This window comes from Ictalurus punctatus, chromosome 3 (genome assembly GCF_001660625.3).
Source record: "Ictalurus punctatus breed USDA103 chromosome 3, Coco_2.0, whole genome shotgun sequence".
NCBI classification, from domain to species: domain Eukaryota; kingdom Metazoa; phylum Chordata; class Actinopteri; order Siluriformes; family Ictaluridae; genus Ictalurus; species Ictalurus punctatus.
Genome location: NC_030418.2, coordinates 26,375,681 through 26,395,312, shown reverse-complemented (window position 1 = coordinate 26,395,312; position 19,632 = coordinate 26,375,681). Strand labels below are relative to the sequence as shown.

At 39.5% G+C, this 19,632-nt stretch overlaps 1 protein-coding gene across 8 annotated transcripts in view; it reads right to left on the bottom strand.

The window, feature by feature from the left end:
* Positions 1-539: 539 nt before the first annotated feature.
* Positions 540-19,632, bottom strand: part of ldb3a (LIM domain binding 3a) — a 63,043-nt gene continuing 43,950 nt past the window's right edge. For 6 of the 8 annotated variants that reach the window (XM_047154034.2, XM_047154032.2, XM_047154035.2 and 3 more), the window contains 11 exons: positions 15,661-15,819; positions 14,639-14,788; positions 13,912-14,034; positions 10,083-10,139; positions 9,330-9,523; positions 7,963-8,013; positions 6,273-6,711; positions 5,960-6,140; positions 5,733-5,853; positions 4,335-4,450; positions 540-4,245 (listed from right to left, as the gene is read on the bottom strand). In XM_047154034.2, the coding sequence (XP_047009990.1) occupies positions 4,156-4,245; positions 4,335-4,450; positions 5,733-5,853; positions 5,960-6,140; positions 6,273-6,711; positions 7,963-8,013; positions 9,330-9,523; positions 10,083-10,139; positions 13,912-14,034; positions 14,639-14,788; positions 15,661-15,819 (1,681 nt within the window). In that variant the 3' untranslated portion in view covers positions 540-4,155. The remainder of the gene's footprint in view (positions 4,246-4,334; positions 4,451-5,732; positions 5,854-5,959; positions 6,141-6,272; positions 6,712-7,962; positions 8,014-9,329; positions 9,524-10,082; positions 10,140-13,911; positions 14,035-14,638; positions 14,789-15,660; positions 15,820-19,632) is intronic. The other 2 variants (XM_053679817.1, XM_053679818.1) reach the window with 2 other exon arrangements.

Below are 19,632 nucleotides of genomic sequence, written 5' to 3'. Positions count from 1 at the left end.
TAGTGATGGACTGGGTAGAGATGGACGGGCGACCCTGCTCCTGGAGGGCTACCTTCCCGAAGACGTTAACTCCAACCATAATCATGCCCAGCTGACCATCTAATCATTGCTTAAGAAGCTCTTGATCAACTTAAACATGTGTGTTTAATTTTGGTTGGGGATGAAAGCTGCAGGAAGGGAGATCTCAAGCAAGAGGGTCGGTGACCACTGCTGTAGGGTTTCAGCGAGTCAGATCAACTGGCTCAGTTCACCACTAAGAGCCGACACTTTTGGGTCCCAAATGGCTCACTACCATATTTAATAAACCACACAAAGTTTGTGATCTTTAACCAGTGATTATTCATATTTGCCCAACTGTGACTGAAATTGTTTAATTAAATCTTAGAGTACCTTCTAATAATTATTAGAATTTTTTTAAACAGATCTTTCCACTGTATAAAAAAAAACAGCTCTCAACGTTCACTTAAAAGAACGGTCTCAGAGCCGACTCATTCACAAATGACTGGTTTTCCACAAAGTAAGCCACAACCAAATGTCAGTATATTGCAAAATAATATGTTTATTATAATAATGACACACAGGAAGGAGTCATAATTACCTTGTACATTTCTGGCAGCCAAAGCAACGCTAATCATATTAGGCTAGTGCAAGCACATGGTAAACCAGGGATTAAAAAAAAAAAAGGCCGATGGAAATACATTCACAGAGCCTAACAATTTTCCCCTCCAGATATTACAAATCTTTAATCATGTTTATATACAGGTTTTTTGTAATGCTAGCACCTGCATTATTGAACAAGTGAACAAACCAGAATTCCTTGAACACTAACCTCATACCCTGTAGTGTGGAAGTGTGTTGTTTGGAACAGAGTGATGTGAATGAGTGATGAGTGATGAATGGTCAGAACAGTGATTTTTCTGTGCACTGTGACATTATCATACATGCTACAAAATTAATACAATATTCATACAAAGAAATGAAAGAAATTCCATACGTACTGAAACTAAACATAGTTTATCTGAAATAATCATAGAATTTTTGTCTCAAACAAATTACAAAAATATGCTGGACAGGTTACTTATGTGTACCTGATTGCAAAATTAAAAATAATAATAATAATAATAATAATAATAATAATAATCATCATCATCATCATCATCATCTGCTGTGTAGACTACATTAATGGAATTACAGACACATTCACAGGTAAAAGAGGGCATGGTTTATCCTACACTTAACCATGAGTTTTGTTAAGTTTTATCAAATTAAAACCATCAGCACCAAGAAAATTAGCGGGGACACACATATAGAGAAGTACTCATTCATTTATTCATCTTCAGTAACTGCTTTATCCTGATTAGGGTCGCAGTGGATCTGGAGCCGATCCCGGTAACACTGGGTGCATAAAGCGAGAGAATTCCCCATGGATGGGAAGCTAGTCCATCGCAGAGCACCGTTCCCACACTCATACACACCTGTAGGGGCAATTTAGCATAGCCAAACATGCATGGGGAGAAAGCAAGCAACTCTGCACAGACAGTAACCCGAGCTCAGGATCGATCCCAGGACCCTGAAGCTGTGAGGCGGCAATGCTACCCGCTGCAACACCGTGCCACCTCATGTACACTTGTACTGTTTAAAAACCTGTCAGTGTGCTGGAATGGCAGACTGTAGCAATGAGACAGGGAATGAAAGGCTTGCGCATTCAATGGAGCAACAAAGGAAAATTTTGATTTAGTACACGTATATTATATGATATGTTCTATGTTGAGCAGTTCAGTACTGGATGTGCCCTTCAGATGGCACAAAACAAAAATGTCTACAGTAGCCAATCGACTTGAAAACTGGATCTATGTTACGAGAGTACACTATGCATCTCAGCACACTTAGTTATTCCAATTTTTAAACCTTTTTTTTTGCCAGGTTGTCTGACAAGTTCTGAAGTTGTGAATGATAGGGTTATTCCATTCATCCATCCATTTTCTGTACCGCTTATCCTACACAGGGTCACGGGGAGCCTGGAGCCTCTCCCAGGGGACTCGGGGCACAAGGTACAAGGCACAAACCCATCGCAGGGCACAATCGCACACGCATTCGCACACTACAGACAATTTAGAGATCCCACTAAGCCTACAATGCACGGGACTTTGGACTGGGGGAGGAAACCAGAGTACCCGTTACAATCCACAAATGTTGCATAACGGAACTCCAAACCATGGAGGTGCAAGGCAAACGAGCTAACCGTGCCCCCTTGGCAGGGTGATTGATTTTAGAAAATTCAACACAATGACTTTCATTTGTTACAATCCACAAATTTTGCATGCCGGACAAATGGTAGCTCACTGTAAAACCAGTAGTGGAACGAGAAGTATTTCAACAGGATACAACAAAGAAATATATGGAGAGAATGTACATAATATTTGAACATTTCTGTGAAGTTCCTACACACATCCCCTTGGTTACAAACTGTCTCTACATACACTGCTACACAACATTACTTTACTTTTAAATACACCAGTTAAGTAAAGATGACAGAACCATGTTAAGCTGATCACTCGCTTTAAACCATTTGAGTAGATAATTAGTTGTTTTGAGACACTGTTCAATAAAAATGCATTTTCATAGTGGAAGGTACTGTATATAAATACATATATTAGCCTGTTACACCATTTTACAACAATACTTTTTTTTTTTTTTTTTTTTTTTACAATATTACCTAAATTGGTGTATTGTTTATGGAGTTTATGGTGAAATAAATAGCTAAATAATACACACAGAATAAATAACAGGAGTGAAATCCAACAAAGTAAATCCCCACTTAACTATAGAAACTGTGTAACACTATCAAAACCAGTCAAGTTCTTCATTACCATTTGTGTTTATTCATTCATTTATCTTCAGTAAGCACTTTGTCCTGGTCATGATCGAGGTGTATTCGGAGCCTATCCCAGGAACACTGGGTGTAAGGAAGGAATACACTCTGAATAAGACTCCAGTCCATCACAGGGCACCACACACACCACACAGGAAAATTTAGCATAGCCGATCTACCTACCAGCATGTTTTTCAGAGAAAACCCACTTCAACACGAGGAGAACATACAAAACTCTTTCTGTTTCTTCAACTAAAAATCAAAAGACAGACATATGGATTATAGCTCAACAGGCCAGATGTGATCAATTATTTGATATCAGTGGAACTGGAACATTATATATACAGATGCAAACAATCCATGCACTGCCTATCACACATACACAAAGCAAAAATAAATTAGGTATCAACTCAGCAATAAAACAACAGCACACCAAGGTTTCAGTACCAGTGTTACAATGTTATCTTAGATTTCATAAACCTGGATGTATACAAATAAAACATCTTGTGGGGAGAAAAAATTCATTAAATAAAAATATTATTAAGGTTCTCGTTTATGGGTTTAAGGAACAGGTACACGGGTACGTTTCATGAATTAACAGACGTATTCTCAAGAATAATAATGACATGATCTGGGCATAAAGAAATCCAGAACACTTTGCTTACAATAAATATTTCACACCCAACAACTTTGTTTAGTTAAAATGCATTATTAAACCTCATACCAAGTGATTCTAACTAAAATAAAAATACCAACTTGCCTCTCTGTAGATGTGTATTGCATTCATTTACCAATTAAAAATCGACACAATCCTTAGTCCTAACACAATAAAAGTGAAATATCAAATTCTATTTAAATAAAAATCTCAATCAATAGAATAAAACACAATCACCCCGAATAAAATGAGCACATTGCAAATGCAACATGCATGATCATACATCAATTCAAGTTCATCTGAAATTATATCCCCCTCCACATTGTACACTTAGAGCTCTGCATGTTCACTTCATATCAAATTGCATTAAATGCATTAAGATGATCTATCTATGCCCAGAGCATACGCTAAATTCACCATTTCTGTATTAAATTAAAACGTGACATTGCACCAACTCAACTTTTTTTAAAAAAAATATTAGTATTAGAATTAAATATATAATATGCGGGTTGGCCGTTTTGTTTTTCGGATCCGTGTTTAAATTGGTTTCGAATCCTCCTCTAAAAGAGCTCTAACCAATATTAAGGCAAATACAGTGACCAGCACGATCACGGTACTCCTGGTGGATCTACACGTTGATGGCGTGAGCGTGTTTCTTGCATAAAGGCTTGTCCTTCTTAGAATAGAACGGCTGGCCTTCCAGATTTATATGGCAAACCTGAAGAAGATAAGTGATTTGAGCATTGACGAAATCAACACAGCAGAAACAGAATGCAGATGTTCACAAATAGTTGAAGTTGTTCTTACCGTACACACAAAGCAGGTGTCATGCCATGTGTGGCCAAGAGCCTCAATAAACTTATCCCCAGCCTCCACTGGGAAATCACAGCCATGGCACTTAGTACTGAAGAGCGCAATGTAATCTGAGGAAAATGAAAAAAATAAAATAAAAAAAGGCAGTTAAAATACAACACTAAATACCTACACTTGTAAGGGAAGTTCAAGGGGCAGTTGTTGAGCAAGTAACAAAATGTTTACTTGAAAAAATAGTTTTATTTTATTGAATTCTTCAAAATTTTTACAAATTAAGCTCTTAATGTATGTAATTGGTCCTTTGTGGTCCTTTAACCGACACATTCTACATAGATGCTTAAAAGAGCCTCCATCTGGTCACAAGTGGATACCACAAAACCTCTGGAAAAGTGCAAATTAATAGAAGTACTATTCCAGTGGTGGTTAAACTTTACAAAACTACTTATCACTACTGAGGTCCTAAGAGGCCGTGTATTATTACTTTTTTCTTTTGTTTTCTTGTGATCTCGGACACTAATGTGGAAGTTGTCAACAATAAAAACGTGTTATGTTGAGTACACAGAAAAATTAAGTCATGCTCACGAGAAAACAACTTTTGTGAAGTCGAGATCACGAGAAAACAAGTGTTTGTTATGTGGACATGTCAAGAAAATTAAGTCGAGGTCATGAGAAAATGAAGTCATGATCATGATAAAACAAGAAAGAAAATAAAAGAAGAAGAATGCATGGCCTCTTAGGGTTTCAGTATATCACAGTTTTTTTTTGTATGAATCATTCGAATACATTCTAATATTATTTCTATAATAACAACTCATTCACAAGGACTTGTACACTCCACAAAATCTAAAACTAGTAATAAAAAGTTTAACAAAGAAAACATATCATTATCGATATGGCCGTTTTCTGTCGAGCCATGTTTATTTAACAATTTTGGAAGGAGTTTCCAATACATCTCCATCTACATAAGTCTGCCTCATCCTAAGATCTTTATTATTATAGAGCAACAGTTCTATAATCACACAAGTGCTTGTTGGCCAAATTCAACAACGGCCCTTGTCTGTGGTGATCAGACATGTGGAACAAGTGCAGCTGATAGAGACTGGGTGGAAAATGATTGAGTATTCCTTTAAGATGTGGAGCCCTGGGTTTACATTCACACATAAAATTAATTCATTTGGCAGATGCTTTTATGCAAAGACTCTTTCCAGCAAGGACATGTTATAACAAGTATAAGATGGCAGTAGGGAGGAACAGATACAGCTACAACTGAGCATGAGGGGTGGTCTAATTATGAGTACACAGAAGTGGTAATCACTAGTCACAAAGGAGCAAAACAATAAATAACACAATCCTACAATGTCATATAGAGCAGGTATTCTTTTCCCACACTACCTTTCTCACAGTAAGGTTCTCCATCCTCCATATGAAAGAGGCTGTTTCCAAACGGTTTCCCACATGCAGCACACACAAAGCAGGTAGTGTGCCAGGTCTGCCGCAGAGCATGCATCACTTCCTGTTTAGGACACAGTGGGCATAGTGACTTCCTACACATGTACCATGTTTAGAACTATGTGGGTGATTAAGTGTGTCTCTTTTTGTGTGTAGGTGCTAGAACTCACTCCCATGATCTTAGTGCTGCAGCGGGCACAGGTAGGGGCGAAGAACTCTCTGTAACAGTTCTCACAGTAAACATTGTTCTGCTCCTCCACAAAGCTGACGTCAGCCAGAGATGTGTGGCAGTAATGGCAGTTAAACTCCTCCGGGTGCCACGAGCGGCCCAGTGCCACTAGGAATGGCCCCCTACACCAGAGCAGTGATCAAATAAAAAGGAAACAACAAAAACAACAACAAAAAACCCATAATTTTATTGAAAACACACAAAACTGAATTTCTGTGCTTTATGTTTGTGTGTGCATGTATATTATTTCGCACCTGATGATGTTGTTGCAGGATCCACACATTGGTGTCCTATTGCTGGCAGCAAAGCGCTCTGCTCTCTGTGCTACTCCACGAGCCACAGGTGGGAAAGAGGCAGGGACAAAGGGGGCTGGGGCAGGGCTGGGGGCAGCAGGAGCAGGAGAAGGGTTGGGGATGTAGGCAGGAGCCGGTGGGGCCGCAGTGGGAAGAGGCTGCACTTTGATGCTGGTGGTGGTGGTCTTGCTGGGGTCAAACTTCTGGGCAAAAGTGTCATCCATAACCCATGGGGGTCTGTTGGAGGATTGGGCAGGGCCAGGGGCAGGAGCAGGAGGAGTGGAAGCAGGAAAATGAACTGGGGCTGGAAGAGGAACATGAACTGGGGCGGGAGCAGGAAAATGAACTGGGGCAAGAGGAGGGACTGGAGCAGGAGCATGAACGGGGGCTTGAACAAGGGCTGCCAGATGAAAAATCAAATGATTAGAACACTCAAAATCCTCCTAAACATTATAAAACATGTTGCTGTTTTTTTTAATTTGTGGTTCTGATTCTGTGCAGGCAGTAATGTTGTGTACTAATTTGGTTGGATACAAGCCAGTAGATTTCCAATTCATCACCAGTTAATGCACCTACATTGAAAAGGATAGGGTAATAAAACAGAGGGTGTGATTTCACTTTGGTCTAAAACTGCCTTACATTAAAGCCTTTTTTTAAGTCTTAGTGCCTTCTATTAGGACTGTCTCTTTGTGCCCACTTGTGGGAACCTCTCCTAGCACCCACTTTCTGGACTTACTCTTATCGCCCTCTCTTCAAACCCTCTCTTGGGACCTACTCTTAGAGCTCTCTTTTAGGATCTTCCCTTTTGTGCCCTCTGTGGTGGAAAAACACAGAACGGTTCACAAACTGGCATAGGCCAGGAACCCGCACTGGAACTGTGTCAGTGGAAAAGGGGCATCTTAGGACCCTCTCTTAGATTCCTCTTTTGGGACCTCTCTTAGAGCCCTCTTTTGGGAGCCCACTTAGATTCCTCTTTTGGGTCCTCTCTTAGAGCCTTCTTTGGGACCCTCCTCTTAGAGCCCTCTTTTGGGACCCTCTCTTAGAGCCCTTTTTTGGGACCTCATTTAAAACCCTCTTTTGGGACCTTCCTCTTAGAGCCCCGTTTTGGGACCCTCCTCTTAGATCCCTCGTTTGAGACCCTCTTCTTAGAGCCCTCCTATTGGACCCTCATTGTAAAGCCCTCTTAGTCCCAAAAGAGGGCTTTACAAGGAGGGTCTCTTAGAGCTCTCTTCTGGGACTGTCTCTTAGAGCTCAATTTTGGGACTGTCTCTTGGAGCTCTTTTTTGGGACTGTCTCTTAGAGCCCTCTTTTGGGACTCTCTCTTAAGGTGGCATTTCCCTAACTTCAAGAGAAGCCAGAAATACCTATATGTTCCTTATGAACTGGCTTTGTGAATGTACACTAGTTATGTTACTTCAGGGGTGAAGCTATGGGGGAGGCTGCCCATTTGGAGGCCTGGTCCACCCAAAAAGAACTGTTGTGGCTAGGGGTTATTCCACAGTCTTGTAAACATTATTCACGAAAAACAGTTCTAGTTCACTAGCAGATGCCACTTTAAGAAGTCGCAATAAGTGACATTGCTCGGAAACCGGTGTGAACTGTTTTGCGAAATGTGTAGCTGTGTAACAGGCTAGTTCAATAAAGCATTTACCTTCACTGAAATGGACGCCACGCTGTGCCTTTTCACCCTGCCACTCACACGCTGTAATCAGGGGATATAACATGAAATGTATTTCAGTTTCTGTTAACACACGAAGAACAGAACTGCATGTCTTTGAGAAATGCAAGGTATAAGGCTAAAACAAAGACATTTGTACTAAAAAATTCAAACTGTAATAAAAATGCTTAACAAAATTATTACTGGATTAAGCAATGTAATGTAATGTTAGGCACTAGTCTAAGCCTAAAGATGGGCAAAGTTCCTGCAATCTGTGGTTTTATCTGCTGTATCTGTGGCAACGTGTGGCAATGTCCATGTGTGTGTGTATACTACAGTAAACAGTTGGCACTGGTGATGACAATACTATGTGTTGTGAACTGAAGAGAGTTAGGCCACAAGTATTTGTGCAGTTGAATTGCCTTGCCCACCCTGTTTTACCCAGGCCCACCCATTGTTAAATTTTTGGCTTCGCCACGGTATCACCTTATTTTATTATAAATAGTCCACCTTACCCAGCTGAAAAATTCATTTGTTAGTCGCTTTGGATAAAAGTGTCTGCTAAGTGAATAAATGTAAATGTAAATGTAAAAATAAATATAACTAAATATGACTAGAAATGTTTTATCTGCAACAAATAAGAATAAATCACCCAGTTGTGTCTAATCAGTGTAAATCAGACTGCATGCCAGAACATTATTATAACAGAATTAATTATTATGGAATGCTAACAAAACTCATATTTGTCAAATGTACTGCATTGCCATAATATAGTAAAAAAAAACTGGCCGATATAAAATGCTATCCCAGAGCCTTACACATAATAGTACGTCCACAAATGTGCAGGAGAATACAGAAAACATATTAGTTCTGTTAGCCAAATGGTTTCTACCTAAAATATTGATATGAAATCTGAGTCCTTTTGAGTTCACAAACTGGCCAGATTGTAAAAAGTGTCACCAAAGTGTTTAGATGTATTCTAAACACAAGAGAAAGGGGGAAATAAATCACTGAAGAGTCTGAATTATAGCAAGTGTTATCACATCATAACATATAAGAGCGTATCAGGTTTCAATGTGCAAATGAAGCACCTTGAAGCACCAATTTGCATATTCAGAAAATCTGGATTTATTTATGAGAAAAAAAATTGTAAGCATGCGTTTGTTCCTATTAATGTTTATGTCTGATGATATTTATCCTGGAACTGCCATGCCAAGCAATTTATTAATTACGATAGAAAAATCTTGTGATCTTTAAGCAAGTTTTGGGTGACAATTAATAGGCCCTCGGGCATGTTTTTATGTTTTTCAGAAAAGACTTATGATGATACAAGTGTGTTGGATTGGATGTGCTGTAGTTACCTGGAGCAGTGGGATAAGCTGTAGGCACAATGGTGGTAGTGCTGACCAATTTATTTGGAGACGGACCTACAGGGATATGGATGGAGCTCTGCTGCATGGGCGGGGCCTGTTGAGTGGGTGGAGCAGTTTGAATGTGAAGAGGCTGTTGAGTAGGTGGAGCTTGCTGCATATGTGGTTGATGTGCATACTGGTTGCTAGAAAAAAAAATGATGATACCTGGAGTGACCACACTTCTGTTTGGATTACAACTAATTACCAACAAATATGACATTTATTTTATCAAAAACACTTGAAAGAAAATTTTCATAGGTTCAAAGATTGCCTCATCATGTCCAGGTGAAGAGGGTCCAGGTGTCATATGACCTTACCTGAGTTTTCCTGTTCATCATTTTTTAAGGAAAAATTAGTATTGCTTTTTTTAAACAGCCAAAACCCACATATACAGAAAGAGAGACAGAGAACCTGGTGTCAAAGAGACAGTGTTAAAAAATGTTGTTGTTTTTTTTAAAAGAGCCACCATTACCACAGTAAGATACAGTCAGCACAGGTCTTTCACACTTGCATACTGGTCAGAAAGGGTTAAAGCACAAATGGTTAAAGGAACATCATTAAAGCATAAGTAGCATCTTTAGAGTCAGTAGGCTAGAAATAAAGAGGGGGAGGGGAAGAGCAGGTTTGTTATTTACTCTAACGCTGTTATGGTGGGAGAGAAAGAGTAGTGGGGCTGGAGAAGAAGCTGTGCTGCACCAGTACCTGATGCCGGAGGTTTGGTACTGTGATCTGTAACTGGAAGAGGACTGCATGGTGAAGCTACAATGCAAGACAGTGAAAGAAAGTGACAGTGCAAGTGTGTGAGAAAGAGGCAACGTTCAAAATACTGAGATTTCCACAAAAGCCATGTACACTCATAGCTGTATACCATTACAGCTGATTTGAGCTATTACATTAAATTTGGGTTTGAACTTACTCTTGTTTTCCAAGACAAAATTAGGAACATCAGCAAACAATTCTATAATAATTAAATTATTTCCTGATTGTGTTTTTCTTTGTTGTTGTTTAAATGGTAGCAGTCCAACTTTATAGCCAACTATATATGTATTCCATTAGTTATACTGCACTGTATAGCATAGCAGATCAGAACAGTTTTGTTTCATAAACCATGCTTTGCTCCTTTACATGCACATACAGGCAGATGTTTTCTTACATCTGGCTCTGCTTAGCCTGAGGGTAGCAGAAACAGATGTCTGAAGGTCACTGTGCTAAGTTACAGTATAAGTGAACATGGCAACTAAACAGGATAGCATTTTATCTATGGAAAACATGCACTCACTCACTCAGCACAAACTAAACAAACATATACTGATGTGTCCATGTACACAAGGTTGTCAAGCCAAACAGGAAAAAGCTCTCCATCGTTGGCTTGCTGACTAAAAGCACTTGTCTCTCAATCCTAACACTTACAAAAATGAACTATTTACTACTATACTATGTCTGTCATAATTTGTAAAATTAGTCATATAACATTTAACAGAAACACCACAGTGAAACCATGGTAATGTCATGGTCAAGAGTATAACAATAATAGTTATTAAAAGACACCACAGTAAAGCTGTAGTTAAATACGTCAAAGACATGGTTTCCCTAAAGTACCATAATAAAAACCATGACAGCATAATGTTTTAATATACATTCACCAGCCACATTAATAGTAACGTCTGTACACCTGCTCATTTATGAAATCATCCAATGAAAATATGCAGCAGCAGTAACACAATACCGTAAATTTAATACAGATACAGGTCAAGAGCTTCAGTTAATCTTCACATGGATGTCGGCACCAGACGGGTTGATTTGAATATTTCAGAAAGTGCTGACCTCCTGGGACTTTCACACACAGTGAAAGGTCTTCACACACAGTGACAGGGCTGTAGCGTTTCCACAGAATGGTGTGGTGGAAAAAAAACAAACACCCAGTGAGCAGCAGTTCAGGCACCTTTCTGAAAACCAGACTGGTTTGAGCTGACAGGAAAGCTGTGGTAACCTAAATAACCACTACTTTACAACCCTGCTGAGCAGAAAAGCATCTCCGAATGCACAGCATTTTGAACCTTAATGTGGCTGGGTTACAACGGCAGAAGACCACATCGGTTTCCACTCATATCAGCCAAGAAGATTGGAAAAACTTAGTCTTTTTCCAATCTTAAACTGTTTAGATTCTGTTAGCTTGTACCTAATGTGATTGGCTGATTGGACAATTGCACGAATGAGCAGGTGTACAGGTGTTCCTGTTAAAGTAGCCAGTGAGTGTCTTACCTACCATGAAGTACAGCAATAAATTAATGGTGGTATCATAGTTCAGAATTTGATAACCATAGCTACCATGAAGCACAAGAGTAAAACTATAATGTTTCATAGTAAAACTGATGTAAACTATGGTGAAATTGTGAAGTCAGGAGTGCACAATACACTACAACAGATACATTATGATTATCAGTACATTATTTAGTTAAGTACTTTAACACAGAGAGATATAACAATTTCAAAATATGATGTGTCTGTTGCTAAATAATTGTTGCAGAACAAATCTAAAGCAATTGCTCATTATCATTAGTAATTGTAATATTATCATTATTTTTCACTAAAAACACATTTTTATAGTCATTCATTGATCTTCAGTAACATCTTTATCTTGATCAGGATCCAGTGGCTGTCCTGGGAATACTGGGCAGGGATTCACCTTGGATTGCATAGCAGTGACAAATTATAGTCACCAATCCACCTACCGATATGTTTTTTTGGAGGAAACTGTAGAACCCAGAGGAAACCCAGACAGACACGGGGAGAACATGCTAAACGCAGCATACACGGTAACCTGAGCTCAGGATCAAACTGGGGACCCTGGAGCTGTGAGGCAGCAACTCTACCCTCTGCACCACCGTGCCATTTTTAGATGTCTTAGCACAGCCTAAATCTGGTTAGAACAAGTATCACATTTCATGTACAAGTAAATTGAGCCACAGAGTGCTTTCAGAGATGCTCGACATGATATTTCATTTAAAAATCATTTTTCAAACTTAACTAGTAAAAGCAAACATTTGAACAAATCCATGTATCTGTTTAACAAAGTCTCATCACCCCACAACAGTTTCAGTTTCACTCCAGTCCACACTGCATCAACCTCGAGGTTGATGGAGTCATAAACCATAGACAAAGCACAGCAGGAGCGCTGAAGAAGCATGCATGAAGCCCTCCATCAGATTTCAGCACTGTTAGCGAGCAATTGCTTTTCTTAGCATGTAAATGAAAGTACACAAAAAATGCCATTTGAGTAAACTCAAGCCAATGGGTTTTACAGTTCATGGAGAGCTGCTGGTTAGTATTGTGTGTGCATGTATGTGTGTGTGTGTGTGTGTGTGTGTGTGTGTGTGTGTGTGTGTGTGTGTGTGTGTGTGTGAGAGAGAGAGAGAGAGCGAGAGAGAGAGAGAGAGAGAGAGAGAGAGAGAGAGAGAGAGAGAGAGAGCGTGCAGAGTGCAGGGGACGTGCAGAGTGAACACTGGCGAGCGTGGGATGGTGGAGCTGTGCACTACAATCACTCTCACACTCACACTGGGATACTGTATTGTGACATCACACCATTTGTGTCACCAAGAGGATAAAAATTGTGCAGCTGATAAAGTGCCATGTATGATTTATGGAAAATCAAAGCTCTTAGCAAATGCATCCAGGCCTGCTGATGTATCTAGAGAGCCACAGAGGTTACTGACTTACTTTCAGTGACATCATACACTCACTGGAAACACCTGTACCCTTGCACAGTAATGCAGCAGAGCAGTATATAAAATCATGCAGCTACAGGTCAAGAGCTTCAGTTCATGTTCACGTCAAACATCAGAATAGGGGAAAAATCTGATCTCAGTGACTCTGACTGTGGCATGGTTGTTGGTGCCAGATAGGCTGGTTTGAATATTTCAGAAACTGCTGATCTCCTGGGATTTTCACACACACACACACACACACACACACACACACACACACACACACACACAACAGTCTCTAAAGTTCTTGACCTACATCTGTATGATTTTATACACTGCACTGCTGCCACAGGATTGGCTGATTAGATAACTGCATGAATGTGGGGTATAGGTGTTCTTATTAAAGTGGCCACTGAGTGTACAATGCATCACACAATTTTCCTTTAGTGTAGTTATTTTAAATTAAATGATCATTTGGAGATTTGCAGAAAAAGTCGTACCATAAATCTGTCAATCAGGTTATCGTTCATATGATTCACATGTAGGTTCAAGTTGATTCACATGATTCACATGTAGTTGCAAGTCATTTTTAGTATTTTATCCCTTCAAATGGCGTCTTAAAAACCAAAAAATTAATTAAACGCAAAACCTCGGGCCATGGCAGGAGAGCACATGAAACTCAGGATGGACAGATTGCAGGAAAATCACTGGCTAAAGTTTTAAGTCACATGTCCTTCTTAAAGCACTGTATTTGTAGCCCTGTATCCCAGCATCCTCAGTCACTCTGCACACCCCTCTACTACGTTAAGCCAGGTGGATGTCTGTACCTCACTTTCTTTGCTTTTCCTGATTGCTTGCGTTTGGGCAAAGCTCTGCTGCAGAAGTATGGTGTGATTGGCAGGGCCTCCAGCGCAGAGGTGGGCGGCGGCCCTTTCTTATACACATGGTTTCTTAATGGGAGCCAGTGAGAGAGGCATGAAAGATTGACTGAGGTTCAGTTCAGATTGACATTTTTCTCAAGCTGCCGAATTTGAATATACGGAATGTGTTGAGGAATATAAGTCACTATATAGGGGATACGTTCTATACGCAGGGTGCGGATTACAGGAGTGTTTGGGAATGGAGGAGGCCTCGTAATTAGGACTTTAAGTTCCCTAAAAGACAGTAAGCCAACTAGTATCCTAACAACTTCTAGCAAGGTTGACAGCCTTCTCATATGTATCTAAGCTACTTGTCATATTTAGATTTACTAACAGCTAGGAGGCTAAGGAAGCTAACTACAGAAAGCAAAAATGTGTATGACTGCTAATTCGCAAACTGTATAATCCACACTCTGCTTTTATGGGAAAGGTCTACTGATCACATATGAATTGTTGTGAACTGTCATGTCAATTCGACTTCTATTATACAGACAGACTGTCCAATGATTGGACTTATATATCTTCCACTTGAAAAAGGGAGGGGGAATAGTGATAATAGTGATAATCAGTGGTATCGTTTTGAACAGCTCCTCAACTGGGTCTAAGTAGCAATGGACAGGGGGGCCGGGTGTACCTAGATTGAGCAGTCAAAGCAGTTGAAATGGTTGAGGCAGCAAGCGACAGGTGGCGTGGCCCCTCAGGGGGGAGAACAGGGACCTCATTAGCCTCGTGAGCCACAGGGTCAGCTTGAGATACAGCCTGTGGCTCAGGGGGTGACAAAAAGCTGCAGAAGACAGAGTTATAAAAGAGTTATGGAAGCCAGTGGATCAGTGACTGATGAGGAAAGCACCTGTGGGGTCTGTAAATGCAATTTTATGACTTGCTTCTAGCTGACACACACAAAACAAAATATATCCCAGTTTGACTAATACAACTTGGGCAGCTAAGGCATGAAATGGTGTGCAACAGTTTAACTGGTTTTTCCTTCAGCTTCAATCCCAAATGATTCAATAACCAGTGTATGAGCTCCAAGCTGGCTGAAAAGGAACAATCATTAATCAAGCAACTAAAAAAATTAATAAATAAATAAATAAAACACATCATTTATGTAGCAATAATGATACAGTGATGTAGCATGGAAGCAGCAGTGGCCAGTGTAACTGCTGTTAAAAAACAAGCTGAAAATGTTAAGAGTTATAAATCATAAATTACAGCATTATTTGGACTGGAGGACTGACTTTCAATTGCAATGGAGATGCTCTCTGTTCTACTATTGCAATTTCATAGGATCTGTTTCTCTGATTGTAAAAATAGTACAACTCTGAGCATATTTTTCCAATTAAAAGAATTAGAAGTGAAACTATTTAGAGAATCTCTTAAAATTTTGGAAGTTCTCAATTCAGGAGACCTAATATACCTGAGAAGTTTAGAGCAAAATCCATGAGTCCGGACCTACTGTACATGAACACTTGTATACATATTGAAATATTCACATCATGAATCCCCAAAACATCACACATTTAGCTTTCATTTAAACATCAAACATTGCACAAGATTTGTTGCATCACACACATACCTGAGATCAAAATGACAAACCATGGAAAGGTAGGCAGTGACACAAAATGACGCGAGCAAAATCGTAGCATGCAGCATTACCTGACATGGCTAGAGCCTACAGAGGCTGGTTCAGCAGACTGCTCAGGCGCCTGATTGGCTATCTGCAGCTCAGCGGCGAGCTGACTGGGCAAAGCTGCAGAAGCGGACAATGCGACAGCGGCCGTGTTCATGGAGACCGCAGCATGCTGGACAGGCGTACTGCACAGGAAGTTAGGATGCATTGAAATCAAACAAAAAGCCAAAGTCTTATATATGTAGACATGTAGTCTGAATATAAACACACAACAGCCGTGCATTTACATGCTTTAATCAGCAAGGCAACTGCATTAATATCATGAAAAATGAGAGGCCCCATCATTCCTCAGCCCAGTGCTATGATGTCCATCAAGGAAAAAGAAAAGGGGGGGTGGGGGTGTTGGGGGGGTTCAGAGATAAGGACAGCATGAAAGAAAGTAAAAGAATTTTGGAGCACTAACCAAAACATGAATTGCTAAACAACTAGTGAAGAAATCAGTAGCCTACTCAGTAAAAATAATGCATAGGAGAGAAGTCACGATTTACCCTGATTTGGAGGACCTACTATAGATACAGATGTGTAGATAGAGCAGACGGAGTTCTATGGGTTTACAGTGCTTTGCTGTGAATTATTGGCACCCTCTGTAAATAAAGCCAGCATGCTGCATAAAATGTACTCTATAGTTTATTCAGTGTATCCAATGGACCTGGATAAATGAACAATCTTACTGGGCTGTATTCAAAGCTACTTAAGTTAGACAAAATTATGCGAGTAGATAATTAGGGAACGTTATGCAGAGTATTTAAATTTAAATAGGTGTTTAACTCCTTTTTTTTTTTTTTGTCTGACGGTTTCAGGTTTTTCATGTGTAGAGCTTTTGGGACAGGACCTCTTCTAATTGCATCTACAGTACCACCTTTACAAAAATGGCATAAGGTGATAAAATTTTAGAGGCTCGGATTTTACAGGAGAAACATGTGGTGGCCTGGGAAAACCTACCAGACGTTGCCGTGCCTGAATCGTGACCATAATTGAGTTTTTCTGCCTACGATCTACTTTGACACCTCCACTTTAATTGCTAGGGTGTTTTCATTGTTAGCTTACTAGATAATTGTGCTTTCTTCACTCGGTGAATGTCATGTTTGATGCACTTTTTGGATATGTACCACAGTGAAACAATTGTAATCAGTTTGTAAACTGAAATGGTCTTAGAAACCCAGCTGTTAATTATCCATGATGCACATGCATCGTCTCTTACAGTATAGACAAAGTTGTAACGTTTGAATGGTAATCAAACAATGGGAAATTTAGCCAACAAGCGAGAACTAACTGATCAGTAATCCTTTCAGCACTGATATAAGAGTAGACATTGATGACTGCCTGTAACATCTATACTTTAAAGAAAACATAAATATATTTAACCAAATATTTTTTAAAACTGGGCTAGTCCATCTTCTTGCAAAGATCAAGTCTGGGTAAGGTGTCCGTTTAACAAATGTGCTGGTAAAAACAGTCGACCTGTCTAAAGGTGTCTAAAACCTGAGCTTTTATCACACAGTGAATGTCAGGCTTTAATCATATTGTTGGATAGTTGGATAGATAATGAGTTCATTTTGTAATAAGGTACTGGCTGTCAAAATAACCGCAATGCTCCTGCACTACAGTCGGAATGAAATCTTTAAAAGCAATTTTCACTTTTGGGGGTAACCAGATTTAAAATGCTAGAACTTTAATGGTAGATGTGATACATGAAAAATGAAAACCTGGAGTTTTTAGAACTATATGTAATAGAAAATTGCAAAATTGTGCCATGTGAAAGGTTTTCCCAGGATTCCACATATTTATTTATTAAATATTGGTAATGGACTGGTTTTTAAGAAATTCTCAGTGGACATAATACAGCTACATAATACAACAGACAAATGAGAGACTGTTTGAGATAACTCCCTCGTGCACAACTCAATAACGGTGTAACAGTGCACACAAATTTGGTATTGTCTCCTTGCTATAAATACTTAACCCCACAATCAATACGGTCTATACTTATTTCATTAGCGTTGCCTGTTTGGTTTTTTTTTTAAATCCTCTATTACATTGTTAGATGAAGCATGGTCTCCTTTGTTCATCTTTGCAAAAGGTGACAATAATTCAGCAGCACCGTAGCTATATTTTCCCTCTGATTAGACAAGCTACGGCTCAGAGACACTGCGATATTTCACAGCTGTTCATCACAGCTGGGCAAGAGTGCACTAAAATGAAAACGCAAGATAGACCTTTTTACATCACCTCAACACAGCAGTACCTCGATTGTTCTTGTCAAAGTACGGATCTATGCATCATTTTAAAAGTAAGTAATAAAAGTAATAAGAGGTGCTCTTATTGTTACAGATTCATTTGGTTTGGAACATGCAACACAGATAATGGATGTGGGAGGAACCAAAAGTAAGTGAATGGATCTGTGGGTCAAAATGAAAGACAGTGGATGTAAGTGCAACAAAGAAAGAAAATCATCTCTGTGATTACAGGTGTATTATGAAAATCTTAAAATGTTATAAACTGGGCACTTCAGGTGAACTATAACCCAAATTTTAGTGGCTAAAACAATCTACTTTCAGTAATGGATATGTTGGTTGATTAATACACAGTACTGTATAAGTGATGGTGCTGAGGCAGAGGAGTGAAGATAAACGGCAGGCATTTAGCAGCAGCAGCCTGGTGGTGGACTGATGGCTGACCCCTTTTACACACAACCACCTCTCCAAATTCTCTCCATCTACTCTTCCTTCCTCCTAAACCCACATTAAATATAAACAGAGCCCCAAAATCATGAAAGTTATATTCTTCCTACATTGGTGTCATGAGAAGGGCAAAAGAACAGATTGGAGATGATGGTTTCTGGTCTTCACAAATCACTTTCTGTGGTGAACTTATCAGATTATTCAGCACTTTAAGTGCTCTAGATGACGAGATGTGTAGGATGAGTGTGTAAGCTGTGAGTGTACTAGGTGTATTGAGTAGGTGTGTATGTAGGCCATGTGTTATCATTAGTGGAGTGGAGGCAGGATGACAGCAGGGAAGAAGTGAGATGCTTGAACAGGACACACAACACAGGAAACAAGAGCAAGAACTATTTCAACTTCAGCACAAACTCAAGGGGCGATGACTGATACTACTACTACTATTACACCAACACAGACAAAGCACACAGACACGCACAGTGAACAGTGAACGAAAGAAACCTACAAACAAACAAAATGTATAAGATATGATACAGTGGTGTCTAGATATATTTTTTGACACAGGTAAAATAAAGATTAATTCAGTTGGCAATGTTTTCAATTTTCAAGTGATTAAAACATTCAACATTATAAAAGTGCAATAACTGAAACTTAATAATGACAGTGTTTGAATGATCCATTCAGAGTGTTAGCAGCATTTAACAAAACAAAAGGAGACATGGCTAATTAACATTGGCTCTGGCCAACCAGTGGTCTGGTGTACAGGGTTGCCAGGTCTCTTGAATAGTTCCACACCATCTACAGCTCAGAAACTGCACAAAAAGCCCCAAAAATTCAGGCACTGGAAAAGAGAGTCACGTTTTTCTGTTCATTGGAAACCAGTTGACTCTGGCAACTCTGACAACCCTGCTGGTGTGATTCAAGGGGGTGTGTCATTCCTCTGTTAGCTAGCTGTGCTGTGAAAGTCATGTAGTGCTCTATTTTTTAAACCCCTGTAGCCTCTTAAGCTAAGGAGGAAGTTACATTTCAGAGGAAGGCGTGGGGGCATGATTAAGTTTAAAAGTTTATTACACCTCGCATAATCGAAGCAGTGTTTTATGATGGACAGCCTGCATTATTATTCAGTCATATCGAATTGAGAGGAATAGATAGATAGATAGACAGGCAAATAGATAAATAGATAGATAGCACTATCTGCTGCCTATGAGAAGAATTATAATCATAATAAAACAAGCCTTCCCCTTCTAACGAACCGAC